Source organism: Gobio gobio (assembly GCF_949357685.1).
Source record: "Gobio gobio genome assembly, chromosome: 22".
NCBI lineage: Eukaryota > Metazoa > Chordata > Actinopteri > Cypriniformes > Gobionidae > Gobio > Gobio gobio.
Genome location: NC_137118.1, coordinates 2,006,323 through 2,027,176, shown reverse-complemented (window position 1 = coordinate 2,027,176; position 20,854 = coordinate 2,006,323). Strand labels below are relative to the sequence as shown.

At 38.3% G+C, this 20,854-nt stretch overlaps 1 protein-coding gene across 1 annotated transcript in view; it reads left to right on the top strand.

The window, feature by feature from the left end:
• Window positions 1-20,854, top strand: part of ryr1a (ryanodine receptor 1a (skeletal)) — a 262,797-nt gene that overhangs the window by 210,795 nt on the left and 31,148 nt on the right. Inside the window, exons 81-87 of the mRNA XM_079804711.1 lie at window positions 4,324-4,423; window positions 7,419-7,498; window positions 7,572-7,648; window positions 9,737-9,810; window positions 10,192-10,209; window positions 19,492-19,572; window positions 19,762-19,850. Of these exons, the coding sequence (XP_079660837.1) occupies window positions 4,324-4,423; window positions 7,419-7,498; window positions 7,572-7,648; window positions 9,737-9,810; window positions 10,192-10,209; window positions 19,492-19,572; window positions 19,762-19,850 (519 nt within the window). The remainder of the gene's footprint in view (window positions 1-4,323; window positions 4,424-7,418; window positions 7,499-7,571; window positions 7,649-9,736; window positions 9,811-10,191; window positions 10,210-19,491; window positions 19,573-19,761; window positions 19,851-20,854) is intronic.

Genomic DNA, 20,854 nt, shown 5'->3' with positions numbered 1-20,854 from the left:
GAATTTATAAAAATGACCCCGTTCAGAAGTTTATGAACCCTTGATTCTTAATCCTGTGTGTTCTTAAAATTCAATAAGTTTTCAGCCCCTGGGAATGACACACATGATTGAAGGGTGAGTTCACTTCAAAATGAACATGTCCTGATAGTTTCCTCGCCTCATCTCATCCCAGATGTTCATGTGTTTCTTTCTTCAGTTTTTTGAGGATCATTCCAGGATTTTTCTGCTCATAATGGACTTCAATGGGAACCAACGGCTGAAGGTCCAAATCACTGCAGTTTCAGAGGAAGAGCTTCAGAGGCTCTTATATTTAGTTTAGTTTCTTTATTAAGTTAATTTAGAAAAATGTTTGAAGCATTTTTCTGTTTTAAGTTTTAGTTTTTTAAAGTAACGGCCAAGCGGCCGACAGTGAGTTAACCGCATGTTTGATCAATTTAGCCTCTCAAATCAACACTGGACTTGCCTACAGAGATGTAAAGTAACGAAGTAGAACTACTTCACTACTGTACTTAAGTACTAAAAGGCAGTATCTGTACTTTACTAGAGTATTATTTTTTTCTCCTACTTCCACTTTTACTTCAGTAAATATTTTCGATGAGTTTAATACTTTTACTCCGATATTTTTTTTATGTGCTGCATCGTTACTCGTTACAATTATAAAAATGTTACGAATCATTCCATTCCAAACCCACATTACCGCGCATGAGAGAGAGAGAGAGAGAGAGCGCGGGCGAGAGTGCGAGAGAGAGAGAGAGAGAGCGCGAGAGAGAGAGAGCGCGCGAGAGAGAGAGAGAGAGAGCCCCGCGAGCGCGCATTCACTGTCTTTAAAACAACACGAGCATCTTGCGCTCAAATTGCTCTCTATTTGTTTCCATAGTTAATGTGGACTGTGAAGTAACATATACAAACAATGAACAGCTGTATTTTTATTAACTAAGATTAACAAAGATTAATAAATACAGTAACAAATGTATTGATCATGGTTAGTTCATGTTAGTTATTAGTCTAATACATTAACTAATGTAATGTTAACAAATCAAACCATATTGTAAAGTGTTACAAACAAATCATTTACTCAGAACACCTCTTGAAATGAGAATATAAGTGTGCTTACCCCATTTGTTTTTTAGTAAGAGTGGTTATAGTAAGATTTAATCTTAATGAACTACAGTATTTTCAGGTTATTTATATGACAATATGTAGAAAAATTACCTACCAACATTGTGATTGTCCTTTAGCTTAATCATTTGAAATAATAAAAACAATATGATGTTCAAACTTTTGACTACTTTCTTTAATAACTACATAACACAATACTTGTACTTTTACTTTCAGTACTTGAGTAGTACATTTTAAAGTAAACTACTTGCAATACTTAAGTACAAAAAATGTTGAATACTTTAGTACTTCTACTTAAGTGTGGTGCTTAAAGAGCACTTCAACTTCTACTCAAGTCACTTTTTTGCTAAGGAACTTGTACTTTTACTCAAGTATGTGTCTCTAGTACTTTATACATCTCTGCTTGCCTATAATAAAATCCATAGATATCAAACACTTCAAGCATCACAATGTTAGTTTAAACATTTAGCCTATCGCCACCACCACAGTAAAAAGGCATTTTTGACAATCTGAGGCAGGCTGATGCTGCTCGCAACGGCGCACGCAAACAAAACGGGCTACACAATCTAAACAAATAAAATTTTTAAAAATATGCAGGTTGTCTTACCTTACACCTCTCCGCAAAATGAATATAAATCCGATCTTCAATTTCCCGCACTAAATGCACATCACGTCAACGAAAGCAACAGATATGAGCTGCATTATATTCATCAGCTCATTTCAAGATCAAAAACCGCAATATGAAAGAGCGACCTGAGCACTGGTAAGAGCATTTAGTCTCATTGGTTTTTAATGAAGATGATTGTGTTTTTGAGCATCTAAGACCGTGTCTTGACAGTCCTGATATCATGGTCTCATGTTGTTTCCACCAGCGCAGCACATCTCATTGTTTCTTTTAATTTATGAATGTCTAAAAAATAAAAAGAAGGAAAAAGGCCCTGCGTTTGAGGTATGACGTGAAAATTGGCCGATGCCCGGCCCTAGGGTCGTAAAAAAAGGCGGGGCCCGTCGGGCTCGGGCAGAAATGCAGGGCTCTAGGACAGACCCAGTTGCGAAAAACATTACAATTGTCGGACATCGTTGTTTTACCGTTATTTTGGTAAAGGCCGTTTGATTCAGTCTTTGCACGTTCGTTTTAGCACTTCCACCTACGTCATGTGACCTTCCCGACGCGATGGCATCATACGTTGTGAAAAATCCCAACACAGAGGTCGAGCGTCTGAGGTTAAAGTGTATAAATGTGTGTTTGTGTTGTAAATGTGGCGATGGTTTGTCTAGATCAGACTCTATTCCTCGTCTGGGATTGGTCAGAGCCTCTGAAGCTCTTCCTCTGAAACTGCAGTGATTTGGACCTTCAGCCGTTGGTTCCCATTGAAGTCCATTATGAGCAGAAAAATCCTGGAATGATCCTCAAAAAACTGAAGAAAGAAACACATGAACATCTGGGATGAGGAAACTATCAGGAAATGTTCATTTTGAAGTGAACTCATCCTTTAATAATCAAAAGTACATTTTAATAAAATCTTTTTTTGTCTTGTGGACTATATGTAAACATCTTATTCAGGCATTATTAAACATGCATTTTGTATAATCCGATTATTCAATTTTTCACAGATTCTGCAATGGGTGTGTACACTTTTGAGCAAGACCGCATATGCATATTTGCAATGAAATTAAAATATAGTGTAGTAGTTTTATATTTCTCTATATATCTTTTCATATGCAAAGCATGGTTGGCGAATTGTTTCAATGGCGAAATTCATTCATGTCAATAGGAATGCGATCTGAAGTTTCACATTAGGGATGCACGATATTGGATTTTTGCCGATATTCGATATGCCGATATTTTTAAACTCATTCTGGCTGATGCCGATATCGATACCGATATATGTTTATTTTTTCCATTTGTTTGGAAACCACCATTTTGAGCAAAAAAAATTTTTTTTTTTCATTCTGGTTTCAGATTTATGAGGTCTCCTTACTAAAAGGATACTTGTTAAAAATAAATTAATGTTAATAAAGTTTAAAATAACAGTATATTAAAAGCGCTGAAAATAACAATAATAAAGTCAGTAATTTTTCACCCCAGACAGATGCAGTTGGAACCTAAATATTGTATTTTTGGATTTAATGTTTGTGCACATGAAGTGGGGGTGACATGGCATCAGCTGATGCTGTATTTAGCTTCAGATAAAAACATTCACAGTTATTTTAGAGCTCCTTGGATTATTTTTCATCATCCATTTCATAAAATTTTATTACAGATTAATAAACTGTATGTAAAAGTATTTAATTTACAAGTGTCATGCTTGTGCTTTGACATTACTGCTTTATTTATTCAGAAAAAGAAGTAACTTCTATTTATTTGTGTATTCTATTTTTCATTCACTATTACTGTAACAACAGCGCCTCCACTAAATAGGCTATATAACATTTTACTGGTCGGGCACTAGGACCTGGAGGAGCTTCAGCAGCTGCGCGCGCTAGAGAGTGTGGAGACGCGATTGTGCTTGTTTTGGGCTAGTTTTGTTGTGAAAACCTGGCAATCCTGCGTTGATTCACAAATTCAAGGCAGCATTTAAAAACTGATAATATAAATCACCATACATGGAATGCATTTGCTTGTTTTCACTTGAAGAATGAGCACACGGCTGACGTGATCTTATCGCTATAGAAGTCCTTGCACACATGAGTTATTGCAGGCGCATATCAACACGTTATCATATCGGCAAGGCATATCGGCATAATTTTTTCATATCGGCCGATGCCGATTTTTATATTTTAAGCGTTTATCGGCCGATTCCGATGTTGTGCCGATAATATCGTGCATCCCTATTTCACATGAAGGTGAAATATTTCCCAACGGGTTGAAATCGGTCCCTCGGATTCGCCACTTTGAGCTGCTTGGACTGAACTTGTCTGTGTGAGCTGTGCTTCCTTCATCTTATACTATTGACAACAGACAATCAACCTTTTTGTCCACAAACTTTCACTAAAGTGACCGCACCTTTCAATAACTTCACAGTCTTGCTGCTGCCCTTCGTCTTCACAGAAATGCCCACAGAAGATTGAACAACGATCGCTTGTAAAGAAAGAGGATTTTACTGTCATGGTTTCTGTAGTGAGAGCGAGCAGAAAGGAAGCCTGTGAGAAAGAGGACGCAGGCTTTCAGGCGGTTCATCTTTTCCATGTCTAACCCTGCAGGAAAAAGAGATGGAAAAGCAAAGACTCCTCTACCAGCAGTCACGTCTTCACAACCGAGGGGCGGCTGAGATGGTCCTGCAGATGATCAGCGCCTGCAAGGGTACATCCTGACACACACCCCAACTCTTAAAGGGACAGTTCACTTTTAAATAAACTTTTGCTGATAATTTACTCACCCCCATGTCATCCAAGCTGTCCATGTCTTTCTTTCTGCAGTCGAAACGATATTAAAGGGTTAATTCACCCAAAAATGTAAATTCTGTCATTAATTCCTCACCCTCATGTGGTTGGACACCCGTCAGACCTCCGTTCATCTTCAGACACAAATGAAGATATTTTAGTGTAAAGCTGATGCTGAGAAAGGCTTCAGATAGGCCTCCATTGGCATTCAGTACATTTACACTCACAAGACCCATAAAAGGCACTAAAAACGCCGTTACAAAGTCCATCTCACCACAGTGACTCTACAATAATTTTACGATGCGACGACAATAGTTTTTGTGCGCAAAAAAAAATCTAAATAACACCTTTATCCAACTTGTTCTTGTCTTCCGTGTGTGTCTCTACGACGCATGCGTGAGAATATGACGCAGATCCGGCGTTCGGACACATGACCCAGAAGAGATTTGTTTACAAGCAGAGGAAGACGCGCGTATCTCAGCTGTTGAATTCTACATTGATCGTGCTTTAGGTCTCGGCGTAGTTCTCAAAATGGGGCTAAAGTGCGCATTTCATGGATTCCCGAACGCCGGATCTGCGTCATATTCTCACGCATGCATCGTGGAGACACACACGGAAGACAAGAACAAGCTGGATAAAAGTGTTATTTAGATTTTTTTTTGCGCACAAAAACTATTGTCGTCGCATCGTAAAATTATTGTAGAGTCACTGTGGTGAGATGGACTTTGTAACGACGTTTTTAGTGCCTTTTATGGGTCTTGTGAGTGTAAATGTACTGAATGCCAATGGAGGCCTATCTGAAGCCTTTCTCAGCATCAGCTTTACACTAAAATATCTTCATTTGTGTCTGAAGATGAACGGAGGTCTGACGGGTGTCCAACCACATGAGGGTGAGGAATTAATGACAGAATTTACATTTTTGGGTGAACTAACCCTTTAAGGCTTTTGATGAAAACAGTCCAGGATTGTTCTCCATATAATGGACTTCAATGGGCTCCAAACGGTTCAAGGTCCTAATGACAGTTTCAGTGCAGCTTTAAATGACACCAGATGATGAATAAGGGTCTGATCTAGCCAAACCATCAGTTTCTGTGAGAAACCCAGCAGTATTTATGCTATTATTTTACCTCTTATCAGATGAACGTGATCATCTCTGAGCTCCGCCATAACTTCCGCTAAGTGAGGTCAAATACGAGCCTGGTCATAGATGTATACGTAGATGCCTCATTAGCACCTGCACGGATCAGTAGAATGAGGGATCTACGATCGATATATCTATGACCACGCTCGTATTTGACCTCACTTAGCGGAAGTTATGGCTGAGCTCAGAGATGATCACGTTCATCTGATAAGAGGTAAAATAATAGCATAAATACTGCTGGGTTTCTGACAGAAACTGATGGTTTGGCTAGATCAGACCCTTATTCATCGTCTGGTGTCGTTTAAAGCTGCACTGAAACTGTCATTTGGACCTTGAACCGTTTGGAGCCCATTGAAGTCCATTATATGGAGAACAATCCAAAACCTTCATTTCTTTTCGACTGCAGAAAGAAACACATGGACATCTTGGATGACATGGGGGTGAGTAAATTATCAGCAAAAGTTTATTTAAAAGTAAACTAATCCTTTAAAGGGACAGTTCACCCAAAAATGAAAATTCTGTCATCATTTACTCCACCTCATGTTGTTCCAAACCTATGTGAGCCGGGCTCCAGTCTGCGACTAAAAATCTTTCGAGATTGCCACTGGTGAAACTATACACCGATCAGGCATAACATTATGACCGGTGAATGACACTGATGATCTCCTGTTAGTGGGTGGGATATATTAGGCAGCAAGTGAACATTTAGTCCTCAGAGTTGATGTGTTAGAAGCAGGAAAAATGGGCAATTTGTGATGGCTAGACGACTGGGTCAGACAGGGTTTCCGCTGGGTCTTAAAAAGTCTAGAATTTAAAAATCTAAATTTTAGGCCTTAAAAAGTCTTAAATTTGTGGAATTATTCAGTTCTAGGTCTTAAATAATTTTAAACAGGTCTTAATTTTCCTATATCCATGTAACGCTACCTCTAATGCTCGTTGAAATGCTATAGAATGTTTCGTTTTTTAATTTCGTGGTGTTGTAGTTCTTTCTTTCGCTAGTCCAAATATAATTTGCTGTATTACGACTACAAATGAGACCAATATGTAACTTATATTGCAGCCAATCAGCTTTTGTGTTATTGGCGCGAGTCTCTTTCGGATTGTACCACAGACACATAAAATGGATTTTATTCTTCAGCTAATAGTCCTCAAGTTTTTCACATTTCCGCGATAACTAAATACAATGAAAACTCAACAATGCTTTTTTTTGCTGGTCTTGCATAATTTGTAATTTCACTGCAAATGGCAAGAAACCAAAATAAACAAGATTTATGCATTTGGTTTGTTCTATTGTCATGCGTGACTATTGTGCATCTAATATAATACATAATAAAGTAAATGTGGTATCCTAATTATGCAAATGTATGGAAATTACCACCACAAATTCAGTCATTTTTATCTAAAAAAAATCACAAAAAAACAGCGAAATCCTGGTGGGATTGAGCTATGGGGAAGTTTATCGATTTGTTCAATTTGAATACATTTATTTACTTTGCAAGTAATTTCGTGACTGCATTTCCTTTAAATAGGTCTTAATTTTAATTCATAACGGTCTTTAAAAGGTCTTAAAAAGTCTTACATTTGACTGGTCAGAGCATCTCCATATTAGGTCATAATGTTATCCCTTCTGGACGGTTTCTCCAACAAGTTTCTTCTCTTGTGTTCAGCAGAAGAAAGACGTTCAAACAGGTTTGGAACAACTTGAGGGTGAACTATCCCTTTAAGTCTCCATTTATTGTTCTACATGCCATCCTAAAAACACATTTTTGTACAGGTGAGACGGGATGCATGGTCTCTTCCACCCTAAAACTGGGTATTTCTATTCTAAATGGCGGGAACTGTGAGGTCCAGCAGGTTAGTTAAGAGTGGACAGTGAATTGGACCCTGCACTAATGCTCAGCCGTAACATTCACCCTTTGCTTTGCAGAAAATGCTGGAGTATCTGAAAGACAAGAAAGATGTGGGTTTCTTCCTCAGTGTCCAGGCTCTAATGCAGACCTGCAGGTACAGGACGCTGTGGTCATCTCACATGCACACTATAGACTCAGTGTTTAACACTAGTGTAAAGTAGGGATGCAACAATACAGTTAGTCCACGGTTCAATACATACCTCGGTTTTTACCCACGGTTTTCGGTTCGGTTCGGTTCTGATGGCTTGTCACATACATTTTTTGTTATTCTATTCTTAGACGACAGGAACCGCAAGAGGTTAAAGAGAAAAAAGACTATTTTTTTTATTGCAATACTCTTTCTTTATTTTACTTAAAATAATTGAAAAACCTTACTTAAACTTAAAACTTAAAATTAAATTAAGGGTGGAAAATGGTGGCGCTGGAGACTAAAGGGTTCCTGATGTTTTCACCCTTAATTCTTCACCTTAATTCTTCATTCTTTTGCAGTTAACAGGTGTCTTTTCTTCACCACCTGTTTTTGTCAGATCCTGCTGACCCAACGAGCATTTCACTGTCCAATGGTCTCGCCTTAACTGCAATGTCTAGTATTGCATTAGTATTGCATCCTTCTCATGGGCATTTCATAATTTTTGACTTTTCAGTCTGAGTTAAATCTCTTTTTTGGCTCAATTTATCTGTAAAAGAAAACATGCCTAATAATTCTGCACACCTGAATATAAGGTGATTTTCATTTCCAGCCTTCATGAACAATTATATATCACTAATACATTATTAAATACTAAATCAATAGTAGTTATTAGGATTACTGTGGTTTGGAATTGGTCAAATGTGCCTGGAAAAAAAATATGATCAGAAAATCAACGTGCCTAATAATTCTGCACTCCCTGTAGGCTGTGCTACTGTCAGTTTAAGACCTCTACACATCTAATATACACACACACGATTGCGATTTTACTTTCACTTTAGACATAACCGACTGTGTTTATGTTAACCTTGCGTGTATTTGACAGTATTAATGCAGTAAGATGACTACTTAGTTCAGTATTCACGTGTTTGACAGGCTTTTAGTGCGCGCGCTCTGAAAAGCGCATGTTAAAACTGCGCACGCGAATGAAACCGGCAAGGCTTTAAAACGCATGCAAATAATGAACTTTCGTGATTGTGAATAACTATAGTGTCCCGTGAGTATAACTCAACCACTGACCTGTGATGTGAATGTATGTCGCGTTGTTCAGTATTGGGATGGAGGCAAATTATAGAATTTGTTGAAAAATTATTAATTAAATGCGAAACAGAGAAAACCGCAATTCACAAGCGCGTATTGAACCGTGAATGCCGCACCGAACGGTTACATACCAGCATAATTAAATCAAAAGACAATCCAATGAAAGAATCAGAGTTTTTAATAATAAAGAAAAGATTTTGAGTGAAAATTATAATGTTGATTTTATAATGTATGATATTTTAATGTAATGTGTTCTCACATGGCGATTTAAAATTGTAGTCCATGTATATAGCAAATAACTTTCATAAAACATCAGATTTATATTTAAATTAGGTTTATGTTTTTAATTACAAGCAAAAATAATCAGTGGTGAAAATTGTGAGTTACTGGATTCTGATTTCTGAAGCCGATTCTTTTAACAGAGAAAACATCCACTGAAATTAAAGCAGTGCAATGAATGCGTCTTGAAAAGAAAGAACTGCTTTTTTAACATAAAATTGTTAATGTTCAACGCTTTGCAACCTTTTTTAATTAACCGCAAGGAAACCTCTACAGACTGGTTGTCATAAATGTTACCAGATTATTGGTTGCTTTCTCAAATATTACACGGCTGTATTTTTAGTGCGAGCAGTCAAAAATAAAACTTGGAGAAATATTGAAATACTGTCGATCTCATGTTTTTTTGTTCTAACTGAGAATCATCCATAAAAGAGTAAGCGACATTTTTCATTTGCAGGGTATAAGGTGGAATAACATTCATAGCATAATACTCACTACTCTTGAGTACTTTTACAACGGCTACTTTCACTCCTACTTTGAGTAGTGTTTAGGACAGGTGCTTTTACTCTACTAGCACTACATTTGTTGACAAGTAACAGTACTTTTACTGCAGTATGCTTTTTCTGTCCTCTTTCCACCACTGGTGTTTAATCAGTGTTGGGCCGTCTTTTGCAGTGTTTTGGACCTGAATGCGTTCGAGAGGCAGAATAAAGCAGAGGGTCTAGGTATGGTGTCAGAGGAGGGAACAAGTAAGTGACCAAATCTCGAATGTTTTTAACGGTCAGATTTTAGATCAATACAGAAAGCTCTGAAGTATGTAAACGTGTAGACTGTCCGGCATCCAAATATTCAGTCATCCATCTGTGATCATACATGTTTGGTCATTCTAACATGGAAATGCACATCAAATTTATCAGTTGAATAAATGATTTGTAATCATATACTCCATTTGTCTCCAGATGTATAATAATCTAGTCTGATGTCGATAAACAGATTCTGAAATTGGCCATAATTAATTCCCTTTTCACTCCATGTCGTCTGTTTGCCCTCAACTCACCATCCCTCTTCTTCCATGACTATACTTTTGTCCTCCATCTCTTTTCATTCCTCCTTTCCTTCACGGGCCTCAGACATGAAGCTAGAACGGGGTAAATAATGCCTCTGTCCCTCTATTTTCCATTTCTCTCTTCCTGTCACTCCTCTCTGTCCCTTTATATCTTTGAAATCAGTTTTGTTTGAAACTTTTTTGCCTTTTGAATAATATATACTCTATATATATATACACGTTTAACTGTATATATATATATATGAATCGTATCACTCAAGGGTTTGTGAAAACAACGGTCAGTCACATGATCACCTGTGCAGATGACTGACGTGTTTTTCTCCCGTCGAGTGTTGAAACAGATCTACTGTAACTCTAGAGCTCTGCATTGTGTCTAATCTACAGAAAATGAGGAATTATGCAATAAATATATGTGCTGCATTTGAGTTGTTCAGTGTAACAGACAAACATTTTATTCATAATGTTGGTTTTTGCATTAATTCACTTTCCGGTAACACTTTCTATGAAGTCCATGCTTATAATGAATTACAAATAAGTATTACTATTTTATAATATATTTATATTAAGACCCATTTTACATTATTTTTATAATAAAGATGCAATGTGCATTGCTATAATGTTATTATATTATAGATATGATGACTTTTTAGTCATTAGGGGCGTAGGCACCTGCGTTCTTATTATTCTTCCGTTTCTTTTTCTTCTGCTCTTTAGTCTATAGAACCGTTTGTGGGAAATTTATGAAATTTGGCACACTGATAGACGACCGCCTGAACTGTCACCAGCGCAAATTTGGAGTCTCTAACTCAGTCCCTCTAGCGCCACCACCTGTCCAAAGTTGCACTTACGTTTGTTCTAGATTCCGTTGTTCAAGACGATTTGATTGAACCCTATGACGTCATTTTCGGTAGTGCCAAATTTTCCCGCCCAAAAAAAATACTTCTGTGAACTCCTCGTAGGCGGTTTTTACATGAAGATTTAGCTAGATCATCTTTAGACAATGCCAACAAAACGTTATGGAGTTCAAGTCAATTCATCAAAGTTTTTTTGAATTACGCGCAAACTAATTTTACCTAGCTCTTGCGAAAATACGTCATAAGTCTGGAACTCTTTATCGTTTTTGGACCAAATTTGGTACAGATCTTTAGAAGCATGACCTGAGGCTATATGCTTTGTTTTGGGACAGCGCCACCTACTGGTCCAGAGATGCGGAACATTGCTAAATAACTTCAGAATGTTTTGCCCAGAAATCAATAAAGTGGTCTTGTTAGATTCTGGACGGCAAATGATATCCATGTTTTTCCATATATCATTAGATTCCTGAATCCTTGCCGAGTACAACGATACCAAACATGCTAGGTTTGGCCTTATGGTTTGTTCAACGTTGTGATTTAGCGTTTAAACAACTTTCGTGAATATCTTCGAAACCGTTGGTCCGATCGAGACTAAACCTGGAATCATAGCGTGTGGATTGAAAGTGTGAGGCCAAATGTCAAAATTTTTATAGTAAGTGGCAAAAAAATGCATTCAAAATCAGGTGTGGGCTATTTATTAAATGCTCATAAATACAAATGTCTATCATTTCTAAATCAAATGAGATATTTTCAGTCAATTTGAGACGCTTGTGTATCTGAGGTCGAGCTTAGATCGGGCTCAAAAAATCAAGCCTGACCCTACCTGGTCCGACACATTAACTGTAATTATGAGCACGAGCCCGATTTAAACCCGACCATTTTTTATTACGCATGCGTTCTGACGAGAACGAGCCTGTAATGAGCGAAGCGGAGCGGTGATGCTCAGCTCTATGCCAGCGCTCCACTCATGAACCCTCACTGCTCACACATGACATTTATCTGCACTGTAGCCGAATATACTTGTTGTAGCCATTAAATAATGTATTTTGTTTAATATTTATGTTTAAATATTATATTGTTATTTTTAAATTTCATCTGATTATGAAAAGTGCAAATATGTGAGTGGGTCAGAAATGTCACTTCATTAAGTTTTGTTTTGTAGAAAGCCTTTCTTTAAAGTGAATTTCGTTTTATATCAATTGTATCTTAATTTTAATCAATGTTTCATCAGCCAATCGCCTGGATTTAATAAATAAGAAGCGAAAGAGGCTATAGCAGACAATAATCGTGACATGGCTTGTCACATCAGTTTTTTTGCTATTCTATTCTTAGGCGACAGGAACAGCAAGAGGTTAAGGAGAAAAAAGACTATTTTTGTTGTTGCAATACTCTTTCTTTATTTAACTTAAAAGACTTAAAACTTTAAACTTTACTTCAAAAACACTTGTACACATTCCTAGTGTATTGTATAATATAAAATAAATATATATAAAGATTTACAGTGGCAGCTCAGAGCTGTACAGCAGCATTAAAGTATGAGATTGAATTAATAAATTTATAGACTTCACTATAAAATATACATTGATTCTTATTAAAGCTGCTGTATTAAAGTTCTTCAGTCAAGAGCAATGAGTGATTTTCTCTTTGTCTTGTGTTGTTTTTATTAACATTAAAGGGATAGTTCACTCAAAAATGAAGATTCTGTCATCGATTATTCGCGCTCAAGTTGTTTTAAACCTGAATAAAGTTCTTTCGTCTGTTGGACATGAAATATATTTTGAAGAATGTTGAAAACCAAACAGTTACTGGTCCCTTTTGTAGGAAATAATAATATGGATGTCAATGGCTACCATCAACTCTCTGTGTTCAACAGAAGAAATGAATACAGGTTTGGAACAATATTAGAGTGAGTAAATAATGACATCATTTTAGAGGTGAACTGTCCCTTTAAGGACAGCGTGTTCACTATAGGCTGCGCTGCTGTCAATTAAAGACCTGAACGCATCTAATATACACACACCGATTTTACTTTCACTTTAGACTTAACTGACTGTGTTTATGTAAACAGTATTAGGGCAGTAAGACCATAGATATACATAATAAAGGCTAGATGTCTCGTCCGCTGCTGGCCAATGGAGGTCGACGTCTGCACCTGGCGGCCATCTTGTCACACTCAGCTCGCTCACTCATTGTGTTTTAATGGTGCGTGCACTTTTTAAATAACCACAACTTGCTCAATTTTCTACCGATTTTCAAACTGTTTGGTTTGTTATAAACGTCAGAGATGTGGTTATGACACTGCACACTTATGAATAATTATTCATAATTTGTTCAAGCATCCAGAATTACAGCCACGTTAATAACGTTTGTAAGAAATTTGTAAATCCGTCCAGATTTCAGCGAGATAAGAGAATTTGTGTTCAGATCACTCACCTTACATCAGAGCCCACCAGAAAGCTCGCCTGTGACAAAATGGCCGCCGGTGATGACGTTAGAGACTCCGCCGTAAGACATCAAGCCTTTATTATGTATTTCTATGAGTAAGACTACTTAGTCCCGTAATGTTTGACAGGCTTTTAGTGCGCGCGCTTAAAGCAGTGCATTAGCACGCAAATGAAATGTTTAACCGGCAAGGCTTGAAAACGAACAAAAATGAACTTTCTGTTAAAGTGTGAACAGCATTGCAAGCGTGGCTAAACACCCCTAACTTTAGTGCATAGTGATTGGATATTTGCTCATAGCAGCGTGTAGACTCACAAGCACACTCAAACAAAGTTCATTCGGAGAGAAATAAAAATTATTAATTAAATGCAAAACCGAAAAACACAATTCACAAGCGCGTATTGAACCGTGAATGCCGCACCGAACGGTTCAATATTATATTGAGAATTGTGGCATCCCTAATATATATTATTTCTGATTATGGCTTAGCTTTCTGCCCACCCAATTAGGCTAATAAAGTAATGATTAAAAAAACACAAACTCTTGCCCGAGGATAGAGGCGGGAAATATCGGCCTGACCCGCGGGAGTTCGGGCAGAGAATCTAAACTCTAATCTGAGGACACACACAAAAAGCGGCGCCACTTGGTTCTATACAACTCAATATATTGAGTTTTCAACATTTTAGCTTAAAATTGTCTCCAAATGTCTTCACTCATTGTTGCAGCTGGTCTGCTGCTGATTTCTTGTTTGCTTCTGTTGCGCTTGACCCCGATATTTGCTGCTTTAAGCTAAATTTCAGATTTATTTCTGTCAATATGTGAATATATTGTTATTAATAGCTGTGTCGTTTGTTTTTAAATACTTATTGTGAGTTATGATACAGTTACTAACCTATATAAATGCATCATTGATGGCTTTAAGTAAAGTGAATACATAGGAGTCATGTATCTTTAAGAAATCATGTGCTCATTATACATTTTAAGTTGTTTACTTGTAATGAACAATAATTCCTGTAATAAAATAGTGAAAAAATGAAATGTTACATACTAGCAAAACACTGTTTCATATTCTTCCAAACTGCTATAAACATATAGAAGATATAGATTTTAACAAATGACCTCGAATGCAAACATTAGCCATTAAAGACATAATTTATAACTGATTGGCACAGCAAACATATGTATAATGGATGATGAGCATGTGCATTGAGAAAGCAAATGCTTGACTTATAAAAAGTAATGTAGCTATAACTGTTCTTATAATGCAGTATAGGTCTTTATAAATATGTTTATAGAATACTTATTTGGAGCCATAATTCATTGGAAGCATGGGCTTCATAGAAAGTGTTAGCAACTTTATAAGCATCAGCTTTGTTTCTGTCGAAAAAGGTCTTAACCTTCACATGACCACACTAAAATTCTCAAGTTGAGTTTTTCACTCCTAACAAATACATATAACTTAAACTTACCAAATTGAGCCAAATCTGATCTAACTCTGTCTTGCGTTACATGCCCTCCTATATTTCCATATTTAATCCAATAATCAATGCTCACATCAACACGGCGGGCTGTGTTAGTGGACAGCAATTTAACGTTTTGTGAATTTTATATGCAACAAATTTGCTGAAATGGTCAAAGCGGAACTGAAGGCTTTGACTGACTGTGATGTTGATGACTTTCGCTCTGTGTAATGACCTCTCCTTCCCTCCCCAAACACAGCGGAGGTTTAGGATTGCAGTAGGTCTGTCCCGCATGCTAAAGAGCCATTCATGTGAGGGCTTCATGTTGTAATTAACCCCCCACAGTATATGTGATTGTATATCAGTGTTCTTGTATCTGTTTTCATATAGTTTATGTATATGTGTTGTGTTATTTGGGTAAAGTAATTCTGTGATGTGTCTCATTTTTGTGCTGCTTTAGTTAAAGAACTAGTGATTATGCAAAAGACTGTTCATGTGTCATTCCACTCCCTAGTTCCCGAAGCGAATCGGTTAAACTGTGCCATGAGATCTTTTTGGTATCACTTGTGAGCAACTCATGCTCACTAGTTTTATAGAGGGTGTGCATTTACCATCCTATATTCTGCATAATTGGAAACTAGTTTTAGGGCTGGATGATATGATATATATATAGATAATTGATATACACTATATTGCCAAAAGTTTTGGGACGCCTGCCTTTACATGAACTTTAATGACATCCCATAGGGTTTAATATGGAGTCGCCCACCCTTTGCAGCTCTAACAGCTTCAGCTCTTCTTTCCTCAAGGTTTAGGAGTGTGTTTATGGGGATTCTTCATTTGTGATGTTGGACGAGAAGGCCTGGCTCTCAGTCTCCGCTCTAATTCATCCCAAAGCTGTTCTATCGGGTTGAGGTCAGGACTCAAGTTCCTCCACACCAAACTCGCTCATCCATGTCTTTATGGAGACGCTTTGTGCACTGGAGCATGCTGGGACAGGAAGGGGCCGTCCCCAAACTGGTCCCACAAAGTTGGGAGCATGAAATTGTCCAAAATGTCTTGGTGAAGCATTAAGAGTTCCTTTCACTGGAACTAACCCCTGAAAAACAACCCCACCCCATAATCCCCCCTCCACCAAACTTTACACTTGGCACAATGCAGTCAGGCAAGTCCCGTTCCCCTGGCAACCGCCAAACCCAGACTCGTCCATGGGATTGTCAGACAGAGAAGCGTGATTGGTCACTCAGAGAACACGTCTCCACTGCTATAGAGTCCAGTGGCGGCGCACTTTACCCCACTGCATCCCACGCTTTGCATTGCACTAAGGCTTGGATGAGCTGCTCGACCATGGAAACCCATTCCATGAAGCTCTACACACTGTTCTTGAGCTCATCTGAAGGCCACAGAAGTTTGGAGGTCTGGAGCTCTTGACTCTGCAGAAAGTTGGCCACTTCTGTGACCCTCAGCATGCGCTGACCCCGCTCTGTGACCCTCAGCATGCGCTGACCCCGCTCTGTGACCCTCAGCATGAGCTGACCCCGCTCTGTGACCCTCAGCATGCGCTGACCCCGCTCTGTGACCCTCAGCATGCGCTGACCCCGCTCTGTGACCCTCAGCATGCGCTGACCCCGCTCTGTGACCCTTAGCATGCGCTGACCCCGCTCTTTGTGGCTGAGTTGCTGTTGTTCCCAATCGCTTCCACTTTGTTATTATCCCACTAACAGTTGAGTGTGGAATATTTAGTAGTGAAGATGGTCTTATTGCACAGGTGTCCACCGATCACGGCCCCAGGCTTGAGTTCTCTGAGCTCCTGAGAGCGGCCCATTCTCTCACTAATGTGTGTAGAAGCGTCTGCAGGTCTAGAGCTGGAGTTACACACCTGTGGTCATGAAGGGGTTGAACACCTGAACTCATGATGTGGAGGGCCGGCACAATACTTTTGGCAATATAGTGTCTAAGTGATCACCCAGATTTAGACCTACATATTTTGTATTTATATGAAGCGTTTAGAGGCAAATTTGCTTTATGTATTTCCCCGGTGTCAAAATCAGGCTCATATAAATGTCAGGAAACATGATTTCTGGCTGTATGTCATTGTCTATGGATCACTGGATCCAGGAACGCTATCGAGTACAATCTTTTAAACTAGTGCTGTCAAAATCTGCTAATTTTTTTTTTCTTTCTTTCAGTTTAACGCATCATCCACACACACACACGACACTCAGAAAGACAGAAGAGAACGCGCTGACTGTAAATGTCCTGACTATGACACACACACACACACACACACACACGACACTCAGAAAGACAGAAGAGAACGCGCTGACTGTAAATGTCCTGACTATGACACACACACACACACAACGCTCAGAAAGACAGAAGAGAACGCGCTGACTGTGAATGTCCTGACTATGACACACACACACACACACAACGCTCAGAAAGACAGAAGAGAACGCGCTGACTGTGAATGTCCTGACTATGACACACACACACACACACACACACAACGCTCAGAAAGACAGAAGAGAACGCACTGACTGTGAATGTCCTGACTATGACACACACACACACACACACACACACACACACACACAACGCTCAGAAAGACAGAAGAGAACGCACTGACTGTGAATGTCCTGACTATGACACACACACACACACACACACACACACACACACAACGCTCAGAAAGACAGAAGAGAACGCACTGACTGTGAATGTCCTGACTATGACACACACACACACACACAACGCTTAGAAAGACAGAAGAGAACGCGCTGACTGTGAATGTCCTGACTATGACACACACACACACACACACACACACAACGCTCAGAAAGACAGAAGAGAACGCGCTGACTGTGAATGTCCTGACTATGACACACACACACACACAATGCTTGCAATTAATTACAGAAAAAAATTTCAAATGCATTTCATGTTTTTAATGATTGACAGCACTAATTTAAACGTTTGTTTCATCCGTGTTTTTTCCCTTCAGCAGCTCTTCTGCCACTGAGGGCGTGTGTTTTCCGGTGGGAAAGTGATGTAAATGCACTCCCTCTCTGGGATGTTTCCGGCACATTGGTCTCCATAATACTGAACTGGGCAGTGGATTGAAACACTCCCAAAAATAACTACATTTCCTGCCTCTCTTGCAGAAAGGGTCAAAAATATTGCAGTTTGCTCTAACATCATAACACGAGAGATTTGAGGCGGATGATTAACCCTCTGCTGCTCTGCGTTTAGGGGTTGCATTGGTCGTCGTCCCGGACTCCTAAAAATATAACTTCCTCCACCCCAGTAAAACCAATGCAAATTATTTTTCTTCAATAATATTTTTTCTTTTTAATTTTGTATTTTGAGATGATTTGATGGTATTTTTAAATATTTATGCAATAATTACGGTCTATTTTTGCAAATTTTTATAAAAAATTAAAAAATAAATACATTTTTTTTTTCATTATTATTATTGCAATATTTCAGGTTAAAATAGAGACTAGGCCTTCAAAATATTTTTTTTTGAAGGCAGATTAGCCGCTCTTTTGGAATTATTTAAGAAATCCTGCACCCATGTGTGTGACCACTAGAGGTCTCTGGAGAGGCTTGAGAATTCACTCGTTCTCTTTTAAACACATTTAATGATTTTTTTTTTTTTTGATGGATTTGAATATATATTTAAAAAATCTCAAAGACTATTTATTATTAAGTTTTAGATATTTTTGTTGTTGTTAGAAATATAGATTTTTTTCTGTGAATTTGTGTTTTTGCAGATTTCCCATTCATTTCCTATGGTGGTCATTTTTGACCGAAGAGCACAAGTGGGAGGATTTTTTTAACGACCAATTAGCATGCTCGAATCATGCCCTCAATTTCTTTTGTGTGTTTACATCCCTAATGCTAGAAAAGTCACCAAGTTTCATATCATTCTGATGAAGCTGTGATTTTTAAAAATTCAAAATGTGGTTCAAAGGTTCAGTTTTTCATAGGTGTGTGTGTGTGTGTGTGTGTGTGTGTGTGTGTGTGTGTGTGTGTGTGTGTGTGTGTGTGTGTGTGTGTGTGTGTGTGTGTGTGTGTGTGTGTGTGTGTGTGTGTGTGTGTGTGTGTGTGTGTGTGTGTGTGTGTGTGTGTGTGTGTGTGTGTGTGTGTGTGTATAAGTGTGTGTGTGCACCCCTTCACTGCTGTGTACTTTTTTTCAGCATTGTGGCCGATTTGTAGATTGTACACACAAATATTCAGAGAATTGTGTTTTTGCAGTTTTCCCATTCATTTCCTATGGTCGCTCATTTATAACCGAAGACAATGAACGCTACTTTTTTTTTTTATCACCAATTAGCATGCTCGAATCATGCCCTCAATTTCTTTTGTGTGTTTACATCCCTAATGCTAGAAAAGTCACCAAGTTTCATATCATTCTGATGAAGCTGTGATTTTTTTAAATTTCAAACAAATGTCAGAAATGGCCGAAGAGCAGCAGAGGGTTAATCTCACTTTCCTCCACTCACTGTCTTCCTCCTCTCAGTGCTAACCACACTGCCCCTACACTAAAGCACACACACATTCACCTTCACCTGATGTATTCCCACATATCCTTCCTTCATACAGGTGAGAAGGTGATGGCCGATGATGAGTTCACTTGTGACCTCTTCCGCTTTCTGCAGCTGCTCTGTGAGGGTCACAACAATGGTGGGTCCTTTTGCACATTTGTACTGCGATTTGTGCCTCACAATCATTCTTAAAAATAAAAAACAGTCGATTCTGTCACTTACACACCATCATATTGTTCCAAACCTGTGAAGATGTAGAGCCAAGTCAAGGGTTTTGTAAATGTAATGTCTGTAGTACAGATTGTGTGTTTAACCATCACCACTTTAGACTTCCAGAATTACCTGAGAACGCAGACAGGAAGCACCACCACCATCAATGTCATCATCTGCACAGTGGATTACCTGCTCAGACTGCAGGTGAGGTCATGTTACCCTGGAAAACCCTGAGAAAATGTGGCTTTACCCCCTTAACCCTTTAAAGCCTGACACATTAAAAAAATGGCAGAAAATTATATATTTTTGGAAATTAGATGTTTATTAAGCCTTGAATCAAAATCAAAAAAAAAAAAATTGTTTGATATATTTTTTTGTATCACATTTGATACATCAGGCTTTTGGGGAACGTTTTGCTTACAACAGTGTAGACCTTATATACAAAAAATCTATTACTATTCAGGGATAAAGAACCTTATTCCTGCAGTTTTAAATTTAATATGTGCATTTTTAACACAATATATATTTTAATATGGCATTTCAGTCATTATTACCATTAATTGAATCATCCCAATATTGTGTGTGTTTGCATTGTGGTAGCACCATTAATACCTGCAGTATCAAATTTGATACACAATTTCCAACACGATTTACTTGTAATTTAACGATTCAATTATTAAGTAATTATGCATTATTTCAATTCAGAAAGTGTTAAATTAATTATATCAGGCGCAATCCAATATTATTTTTTACCTTAACAACTTGAAATTAGCCTTTATTTTCCTGCCGAAAGCGTCTGTCTTGATCCAATCGCAGTCGCCATTTTGAAAAGCTAAAAAAACACCCCTCTACTGCCTGCAGTACAGTGAAATTCCACAAGATGGCAGAAAACACGTACCAAAATAGATACAATAGGTTTTCAAAGAAAGTATTGCTCTCACTGATTCAATATATGTCTTAGAAACTCGTGTATCAAATATGATACGTGCGGTTTTAAAGGGTTAAAGGTGCAGCGTGTGATTTTTAGCGGCATCTAGTGGTGAGGTTGTGAATTGCAGCCACTCACCCCTCCCTTTCGAAGCAAGTAGAGAAGCTACGGTGGCCCACACAGGACACAGATGTCATCGATGGAGACATTAGAGAGTAGCTAGCACTCTGTAGAGAAGTTTGTCCGTTTAGGGCTACCGTAGAAACATGACGACACAAAA